At 40.3% G+C, this 10699-nt stretch overlaps 1 protein-coding gene across 1 annotated transcript in view; it reads left to right on the top strand.

Annotated features, from left to right (window-relative positions):
• Window positions 1–2040: 2040 nt before the first annotated feature.
• LOC144697391 (zinc finger protein GLIS3-like) overlaps window positions 2041–10699 on the top strand; it is a 690064-nt gene continuing 681405 nt past the window's right edge. Inside the window, exons 1-2 of the mRNA XM_078569373.1 lie at window positions 2041–2310; window positions 6225–6730. Of these exons, the coding sequence (XP_078425499.1) occupies window positions 6337–6730 (394 nt within the window). The 5' untranslated portion in view covers window positions 2041–2310; window positions 6225–6336. The remainder of the gene's footprint in view (window positions 2311–6224; window positions 6731–10699) is intronic.

The following is a 10699-nucleotide window of genomic DNA, read 5'->3' as shown; positions in this document are numbered from 1 at the left end:
CACCCCCCCCCCCCCCCCCCCCCCGGCATCCTTAATAGGATGGGATTCCCAGAGGTGCCCTGTTAATTGGCTGCCTCTGGTAAGACCACACAGGTGGGCAGATCTCATCCCTCATTTATAAACTAAGGTGTTAATATTCCATGCATGGAGAGCGGATGATGCAAAATGGATAGTGAGGAGGAAATGCATCAAGTCAAAAGTAGTAGAGGATGCACTAGAAGGATGAATCAGGAGGTATGAAATGCAGGAGTGGGGTTTACAGCAATAGGAATCCTGCAAACTGCATTTTGCTCATATTGACTACATACAAGTGAAACCAACAGCTCCTTTCTCCACTGGACGGAAGGCCACTTCCTTTTTCTTGAAAACAAAAGCCGAGAGAGAGATCTGGAAAGAAGAGAAACATGAAAAGAAGACAAAGGGAGATGCAAAACACCAGAGACAAGGAGAATAAAACACGAGACATGTGAGATAAATCTCTCCTATGTTGGAAGATCCAATAATTATTAGAAAACATTTCTTTTTATTTTTGCGTTTACTTGCTAAAGTTATGATCAATTCAAATGACACTTTCTAGCACATTACGTCCACTAATAATTATGACCATTCCAAATGATTGTGTCTCTTCCTAGCATGCCCATCCATCAATATGAATTACAAGAGACTTTTTTAAAAGTTCTTTTCATAGGATGTGAGCGTCTGGCAAGACCAGGATTTGTTGCCCATCCCTAATTGCCCTTGAACTTAGTGGCTTGTGAGGCCATTTCAGAGGACAATCACATTGTTGTGGGTCTGGGATCACAGGTAAATCAGGCCATGTAAAAATGGCAGATGCTTAAAGGATATTAGTGAACCAGATGGATTTTTAAGATAAATGATGATAGTTTCATGGTCACCATTACTGAGTTTATCTTTCATTTCCAGCTTTATTAACTGAATTCAAATTCCACCAATTAGATTTGAACCCACAGTGCATTAGCCTGGGCCTCCAGGATTATTAATCCAGTGACATTACCGCTATACCACCATCTCCCCTATGATTACAATTACAGGAGCCTCAGTGTGGGTTATTATAGCACTGATTTATCAGTCGTACAATTAGTGCATGGTTACAATGTAAGTGAGGAATTTCATCTGTCATTGATCCAAGGTTGCTCAATGGGTTTTGGTAACCAAGTGTGTGTGTCATTCCTGGTTACAGTGAATAAGTGGGTTGAGCAAGCAGTTCTTGAATTCAAAAATGCCTTTCAAAAATGTGCTGTAAAGGTCATAAACTGGAAGGGGATGATGATCTAACATGCTCTTCCCTTCTATTAGCTTCTCTAGGTACTTGTGCGCATACACACACAAATGTGGGCATCGATTAAGCAACACATCTATGTGTAGGGCAGAACTTAAATGGTATTTTATATTGTGAGCAACGCCATGGGTGATCAAATACCCTTGTATTATAGCTTAACTCTTTTATTGTTCAGTCTTTCCCATTTCCAATGGTTATTGAACAACGCAAGCTGTACTCGTTTTCTCTTGTAAAACAATTTTCCAATTAACGCAGCAAAATAGTTACTGCTATCGCTTATTTAAATCGGCTTGAGTGCACGGGCCTTATTAATTTGTCAACTTTGAGTGTTCGCAAGTGCCGATCAAAGTTTCGGGGGAGTGGGAAAGCAAGTTTTTAACTGAATTGGCGATACTATATCCGTGTATGTAAATACAGCGAGTATGCGGATATCAGTAAGCATATTGCGCTCACGCCAATCATTCAATTGCATGCACTTTTTTTTACGGTAAATAAACGAAAGTAACTTTCCAACGCAGAATGTATCTGTAAACATCGTCGTTGTTCGACACTCAGCTGTAGCATGCAGGAGAGTAGACATGCTTAAGTTCTTTCAGCGAATAGCTGGTGCAGCTCTCAAGTCCTTGGTTGAATGAGTTTCCACAAATCGGTCACCAATTACCCGCCCCCGCAGTCGAGTTGGGCTGAGCACAGATACACACTCAGCTCCAGTCACTGGCATAGATACAGCCACGCTCACAACATAACACTAAGTCTCACCAGTAGAACCGAGTATATAGCAGTGATCCCAAAACTTATAGAACCCCTCCCCCTCCGCAAAAAAAGTGAGAGAGAGAGAGGGGGAAAGCTTCTGTACGGTCAGAGTGAGATCTGCTGGGAAAACTCACTGGCGATACAGCTCCATCTTTGAACGCCGAATAACTTCACCGGGGAATATTCGCCTGGATCCAAAGATACTCTCTGTCATGAGGGTGTTTGCGGTGTGTTGTGCAATTATTTTTAACTACCCGGTAAGTGGCTCTTGATTTGAACAAGTTGCAAAAAACAAGCCCCAACTCTATTAATATCACCGTGATCCGTGTGCAAATAACTGCAGTTGCTAACGTGAATGTTTGAGAATGTGTGTGAAGTGCTGCTGTCAACTGTCATGATAGATATAATGGATTTAGGTGTCCCCATTACGTTGCTATCGCCAGTCTGTGGATCTGAAACTTGTCGAAACATAGGTGACAAGTAGTAAAAGCGTGTTTTAATGAGTGGAACACTTATTCGAACGCCTACAAACAGAAGCCAATGTGGGCTACTTTAAACAGGCAGGTTGATTTATTATACGATCCCTGTTATGAAGCGATGCAATCGGCGTGGGACTAAAGTGATAGTCGATATTTTGCCAAGCTCTCAGAAATAATAAAACACTATGGAAGTAAGCCAGTCTTTCTAAGTAAATATCGACTTGGGGTTGTGTATTTATAACAGGTGGACTTCTCAGCCTGTAGGTGACTAAAGGCTTTATGCGAAACACAAATTGTTTTTAGAGAGGGGTGTATAAAAAAACTCAGGCAGTTGCCACTGTGAACTGATAAAGTTAATTGGAGGCACGGTAAATCTGACGCAGGGATAAAACTGAAAATAGAAAACGTGGTGTGCGGATCAAGCTGCCAGTGGTTCTCTGCTCTGTGGCTTCCCTTCTGATCGAATTGCCCAAGACGGACGTGGCCCCTCGTCCAACCAACAGAAAACTTTCCCATTTAAATCCCAAACCTGACAAGATGCCTATGGATCAAATGCTTGAATTGCAGAAGGAGCATGCCCCTTGTGTCTGTATATTGATATGAGAAATTCTTTGAAGTATTTGTCTGTTATCCTTGGAATGAAGGCGTGCAACTGAATGAGTGTGGGAAGTAATTTTCTTTCCGTCAGCATTTATAAATAACACCCACCGCTTTCAAATGTGCGAGATCAGTTTTCCCCCTCTGTTCCTTTTGTGCGATCAGTGTGTATTGATGTATGTAGAAAATGTAGTTAAATATTTTATATAAACTGATTATTTTCTTAAACTAATGCAATTTCAAACATCATAACACTACGACATTTAAAAGAATATAACCTAAATAATAATATTTATAGTAGTGGGGGTACTACGGATACTAACGCTGGGAAGTTATGTTTATAAAAGTTTTGTTTACAAATATAAATATCTCCTGACCTTTTGAATGCGCTGAATGACCTTTCCCTCCACTGGCCTGTCAGCTGGAAGGACGCTGAGCGGGTTCACGGCCTCTTTTCTGCTCCTAAAGGTGTTCGCTCCAGCTCGCGCCGCCAGGTACACAGGCTCCCGCCAGTTTACTTTTAAAGTACCAACTTAATTCAGTCTATTTATTCTAATGGATGCCAGGTTCCCAAGTTTCCTCTGGTGCACTTTAATATTTTCAATTTAAAAAAATGTTTTATTCTGCGGGCCAATGTCATTGGTATTTTGTGTGTGTGTGATTTTAAAAGAATCTGCAATCACTTTATATTTTAAAAAGATTATTATTGGAGTAAATCTGTTTCTTTCCACCGACAGGAGCTTTCCCATCCTCAGTGTGCCGGTTAGTCAGCTACTTGCTGTACGGTTTTGTTTATTGGATGTGGGCTTTTTTTCGCTCTTTCAATTGGAACTTTATCAAACCTTTTATCCCGTTTCTCAAACGTCTACTGGCGAAATTCTGGTCTTGGACAACAGCTCCCACCAAAACAACACAGCCTGCATGAAATGTGTCACTCTGGCTGTATCTTTGTACTATGTCACTTTCTTGCGCTTCTCTGTCATTATTGAGCCTTGACATGTCAGTCCTGACACAATTCAATTCCGCTTTTCCTTACCGGCATTCTGCAGTCTGCTCGAATCCTGTCTAAACTTTATACATGAAAACAGAAGGTGAACTTAATTTCATTGCACCCCCCCCCACCCCCCCCTCACCTTCATTCAGTTGTGACCTCTTACGGGACACGTAGGTCACCCAATTGGTTCTCGTACTGCCTCTGTCACAGTTGATTCATATTTCACCTGCCACTAAGGTCCTGGGACTCACTCGATCAACTGGATTTGGTTTATTAGGTAGGATTTTCTTCTCGAGTGCCTTCAACTCAAGAGGTAGACCACCCAGTTCCAATGTACTCCCGGCACTATCGTTTGTAATTTTTTTGGGCTTCCTTTAAATAAATCTGACAGAAATAACAAAGCGTGTTGCTGTTCACAGGATACATTGTAACTTTTTGGATTTATTGCGCCTGTGCTCACTCCTTTGCCATGACAGGATCACACTGCAAAATTTGGCGGATTATCTTTAATTGCTTAACACCCATCCGCTCAACTAATCTGGATTCATACCCAGTTCAATTTAATGCTTCTTGGAGATAATCTAGTAGAGTTTGCAAAGTGATACCACTGTTGCAAAATTCTGAAGTATAATTTACGAACATACGAATTGGGAGCAGGAGTAGGCCATTCGGCCCCTCGAGCCTGCTCCGCAATTCAATAAGATCATGGCTGATCTGATTGTGGCCCCAACTCCAGGTTTGACTGCCTTGATAGTCCAAATCTACCTACCTCTGCCTTAAAAATATTCAATGACCCAGCCTCCACTGCTGTCTGGGAAAGAGAGCTCCAAAGTTTCACAACCCTCAGGGAAAAAAAATCTTCTCATTTTCGTCTTAAATGGGAGACTCCTTATTTTTAAACTCTGCCCCCTATTTCTAGTCACTTCCACAAGGGGAAACATCCTTTCAGCATCTACTCTGTCAAGTCCCCTCAGGATCTCATATGTTTCAATAAGATCACCTCTCAATCTCTCAACTCCAATGGATACAGGCTCAGCCAGTCTAACCTCACCTCATAAAATAACTCCCCATCTCAGGTATCAATCCAGTGAACCTTCTCTGAACCCCTTCCAACGCATTTATATCCTTTCTTAAATAAGGAAACCAACATTTTCACCGTACTCTAGATGTGGTCTCACCAACACCCTGCACAACTCTAGCAAAAGACCCCTACTTTTACATTCCATTCCCCTTGCAATAATAGACAACATTCCATAACACTGAGTTTTTATGAATTAAGATGGCAAGAGTGACAATTTGCAAAATCTACTGAGAGAAGGCGGCAACTCAGGATGGCAACCCCGAATAATAGAAATAATTAGCACCAAGATGAGACATTTCTCATGTTTCCGGTCTGGTTACTGACCCTGGCTATTTCTACCGTTTTCTTACCGGGGACTCCAGAAACATGAATGGTACAATTGGCCCAATCATGAAAACAATTAAATTGACTTAAAAATGTAAAAAAATTCTTTAAAAGAAACCAGATAAGTACACAGGCGCAGTCAGCGGATCTTTGCCTTTAATATCAAGCTGATGTTTTAAGCATACAGAGGCTCCCAAGAATAGTGCATTCGGCTCGCTCTATATATATATATATATACACATTTTACCAAGCCTGAACCATAAGGCGGAAAAGTAAGACCTGACTTATGATTGCTTTCAGTTCCTGTGTATAAAAACTGAAAAAAAGTCATTGACCCGACATTGTAATCGATAAAGTAATTATTATGCACATAATTTGCATTAGATTGATGCTCACGATGTTGCCATTTCGTTTACAATACTTCGTTCAGTCCAGGTGCATACACCGTTACTCAAACTATTCACGTTAACTCCCGATAAAAATGCAAATGAAGTTATTTAACACGGACTTCATGACATTTTCAGAACCAAAAAAGTCCAAGGTATAGCATCAAAAACATAGTAGCAATGATTGTTCGTCAGAATAGGGTAGTCATTTTATCTCTGATAACCATCGATGTATTTGTCCAGACAATAAGTATCCCTATATTGTATCTGGTAAATTTTGCTTTTATAGTTGTATCTGTTCTTTTAACAGGATATTCTCTGACATGGTTTGGATAATGTAGTGAACTCTCATTAACTCTTGCTGGATTGACACAATTGCGGATCATTTAAGTGCATTTTATTGCTGTCGAGTCGTCTTAAACATGAATGGAAGACCCTGTAATATTAACCACAGGGGCACAGGTACTCCTCAGGGGCCAGCCTTGATCAACGGACAACAGATTCCCCCCATCATAATTCAGACAGAAACACCATGCCCGTCTTCAAACAGCGCAACACCAAGTCCCGCTACTGGAATGCTGGCAAACAATATGCACACAAAACTGTTTCTGAATGGCTGCCAGCATCCTACAGTGACACCCCAAAACAGCAGCATGCCCGACAATGCCATCCATTTACCTGCTTTGAGTCCGAGAAGGCAAGTAGTAACAAAACATACTTTTCAAGTACCCCAGCCACTCGGGCATTCAACAGCCCTATCCTCAAAACCAAAACACATGGATTTCGGAGGGATTTTTTCGAACAGCAGCATAAAAGGTACGTATTTCATTAACTGAAATGTGTTTTGCTGTTTTTTTTACTGGAACATCCAAGTCTGTATTAATCTATACAGATAAAACTAGCGGAAGAATTCTTGAACCTCTGGTGCGTGTTTCTCAGCTAAGGTCAGAATATATTTGTTTTATGCGTAACATGACATTACTTTCCCAAATAGCATCTTATTTCGTGCGTTGGGTAAAGGGTATTTGAATAAATGGATGATTGATTAGTAATTAACTGACCTGTCCTGATCCACTGCCTTAAGCATGCCTTTGCATGTTGGTGGTGATGTCAGCATACAGCCAGCAAGTTAAAATATGCTTGGTTAAATAATAAGTGACCCTTGCTAATCTATTACTGGCAGCTTTTGCTTAGTAACTGTAGCACAGGACTCCTACCGTATATGCAGTGAATCGATAGCCAGTACTTTTAAATGTGATGGTTTACAATAATACATAGTGATTTATTATTCTCAGGTATTGAACTGCAAATTACCATTTGATGACTCACCCTGATTATATCATGATTATTAATCATTCAATTTACATCATAATGTATTAACTGCATGGAGGATCCTGGCTGTTGATGTCTGCCATGACACTAGCCACTAACAAAAACAGTGGAATAAAATTCCCCTTGATATACATTGTGATAAAGAATACATGGAAATACTTCCAAGGAAATAATTACGTCTTGAATTTATAATGGTGGCTATAAACAGTTACATATTATTATGACATCACCTGAATTCCTTGGTTCTTTTGGTTACTTGTTACTTGTATTTGAATCCATTCCCACTTTGATAAATACTGATTTGAGATCTCATTTTGCGCAATGATCATTCAGTCGGCAGTTCACTGTATATCTCATAAATAAGCCAAACAGGGAATCATTGTGCACGTTGTTTCACACATATACAGTACTTGATGTTCTTTAGAATAATCAAAACATAAATATGGGGGAGAAAGTACATTGCAAATAGTGTACTTCAGAATGCAATGTTTTGAAAGTAAGTGGTGCACTGTGATTATTCAGTTATACAAGCAGCCCTTGCAGGTTTTGTTAGCCCCTCACCAATACTTTGTTTTGCACTCAAGTGACTGTTTAATGATGGCCTGGGTTAGTCGCAACACGATTCTCCTTCTTCACTGGTCTTCCACCCAACTCTCTCGAGTGCCACCCATCACGTCAGTTTCCATTCTTAATGATTTATAATCCAGATTTCCAAGAGGTTAAATTACACTCATCAAATTACATGTTTTTTTATCTTCTGGATTTCCATTAATGAGAAAATGACCAAATATTGCAAGAAATAATTTCTCAATTTTCAGTCTTCACAGTTGTTAGGAGGAGCCCTATACTGTACCTCTAAGTTATTGGTCGAACCTGAACAGGAACTTGCATAGATAAAGAAAATAGTATTCCAACACATCAAATGATTGAACCCTTGCATGTTTAGTAGTTCAGAACAAAGTTGTATGAATTTTAGATGCTAAAAGGAGCTTGTACTTAATTGCAAATAAATTCAATTGAGCCAGAGAAATGCTTGTTGTATTGGAGCAGATTGTTCTATAACTGTCCCTGTGTTCCATGTTACTAATATTTGGCATTCCCCAAGCCAATTAGGCTGTAGCAATGTTATAGAAATTAAAGCATAAATGTCGTTATGAGTGTTGCCAAGGCAACCACTGGTTATAGTGGGACACTGCTGGTTCTATTGAACAAAAATGGTTTGATATTGCTGTCACATTGGATATTTACTTTGACCCCTAATTGTATATGACAAGCTCCCATGTTTTCTCTGTATTGCCCCAGGAGTTTATGTGCGCAGAAATGAGATTTCAGAGCTCTGCAACAGTAAAATGACTAAAGGATTCTTCTACTTTCCTCCATAATTTCACTATAAACTATGGATTTGTTTGTTAAAATGAAATTGCAGCTAACAGACAAACTATAGAGTTTGACTGAGTACACAGAAGGAAAGTAAATATTTTTCCATATGTTTAAAAAGTGGAAAATCACACAGTATTGAACATAGTGAATTATGGCATTTTGCATTGCAAGCATGCTGAGATTTTAACATCTTATAGAACTTTAATTCACTTTGCATTTTGCTCACAAAAATAGCTTACTTAGCTCTGAAATTTGTAAGATGGTGAGATATTATTTCAAAGCAGCTTCCAGTCGGTTGCAAAAGCAATGCTGAGCAAAGTGCAACTGAAATACTAAGATTTTTTCTAAAGGTCTACAACTAAAATGCATCAATTCCAAGAATAATTTTGAAGTTCAAGTAAGTAAATTCTATGAATTACATTTGCATTCAACAGAAGATTTAAAGATTTACACCTCATCAATGGAGGTTTCCTGAAAGCATGGGGGCATATTTGATGACAGTTGTTGTGTACACTGAAGCAAAAGCTAGTTACTAAAGAGCACACAAAGACAATCCCAATTTTTCCAAAAAGCATGGCAAGAGATAGCTAACTGGCTAATTGCTTTCTGCAATATCCAATGGACCTGGTTACAGATGTAGAAAAAGTTGGCAGAACTGAGGAGAGATGCCAAAATAAAGCAGATAGGTGTCTCAAGTAAACACGCTGCAAAATATATTATCAGAATTGTACTCTTTAACTGTTCACACTCCCAAGTTGTCAGACAATTTGTATCCCTTTGAATGCTTAGCATTCATGGTCATAAAGCAGCATGGCACACAAACAGGGTATAAGTTATACTTGGAACTATTGTACTGAAATCCTAAGTGCGTCACACAGAAAATCTTGCCAACACATTCCAGTTGTATGAGGCATGTTCAGTTACTGATACACAGGAAAGGTTGCAGGATGGCCAGATGGATGCTATAAATGATCCCCAGTATTTTATGAAAGGCAATGTACCAAAATTATATTGCTGATCATTAGGGGGGTGTGAGGGGTTGTGGGTAGAGTGGGAAGTGAAGCATTGACCCTCCTAAACAGTGAGGGAGGTTTGAACTGCCTCCACCTGATGGAAACAGGGCAGTGGAGGAGTTGAAAGTAGAGGTGGTTGACTTTCTGCCATTCCTGTACTGCTGCCATTTTACATGGGGCTCATTGCCCACCTGGACCAGAAGGAAGCCTTTTAATCTAAGCAAATCAGGTTTTTATAAAACTCATAGTGGATCCCTTTGGTATTGTTAAAATCTGCTGTTCAGAGCTGGAGTTATACCATACATCATGTAAAATAAAACCAATGTTTGCAGAGGTCTTACACCATGTAAGACATTCAAAAATCAGATTACTAACTTGACTGCCCGAGTTATTATGCTAGTTTTGTGTTGATACATATCTGAAACATGCCATGGAATTTAAGAAGCGCAGTGTTCCCTGTCAGTGCATCCCCCCTCTCCCCTGCATGGGTGGAAGGCCACCCATGAACACTTGGTTAATTGGCTCAGGGTGAGACCTCCTCCACCCCCTCCCCCCTCCCCACCCCAGATGGGGGCAGATGTCCTGCCTTAAAGAGCTGCCCACCAATGTGATTGGCTGGTAGCTCTATAGTCCCAGCAGCACCAGGTTTGAACGATGATGACCATTTTTTTTCTGTTCGTTCATGGATTTGCCTGTCACTGGCTAGGCTAGCATTTATTGCCCATCCCTATTTGCCTTCAAGGTGGTGGTGTGCTGTTTTCTTGAACTGCTTCAGTCCATATGTTATAGGAACACTCATGTTGTTGTTATGAAGGGAGTTCCAGGACTTTGACCCTGCGACACTGAGGGAACAACGATATAGTTCCAAGTCAGGATGGTGTGTGACTTGGAGGGGAACTTGCATGGAAACACCACCATCTGCATCTACTGCCCTTGTCCTGTAGGTGGTAGAGGTTGCGGGCTTGGAAGGTACTGTCAATAGAGCCTTAGTGAGTTGTTGTAGTGTATCTTGTAGATGGTACACACTGCTGCCACTGTGCATCAGTGGTGGAAGGAGTGA

This window comes from Cetorhinus maximus, chromosome 2 (assembly GCF_964194155.1).
Source record: "Cetorhinus maximus chromosome 2, sCetMax3.hap1.1, whole genome shotgun sequence".
NCBI lineage: Eukaryota > Metazoa > Chordata > Chondrichthyes > Lamniformes > Cetorhinidae > Cetorhinus > Cetorhinus maximus.
This window is presented reverse-complemented; position numbering and strand designations above follow the sequence as displayed.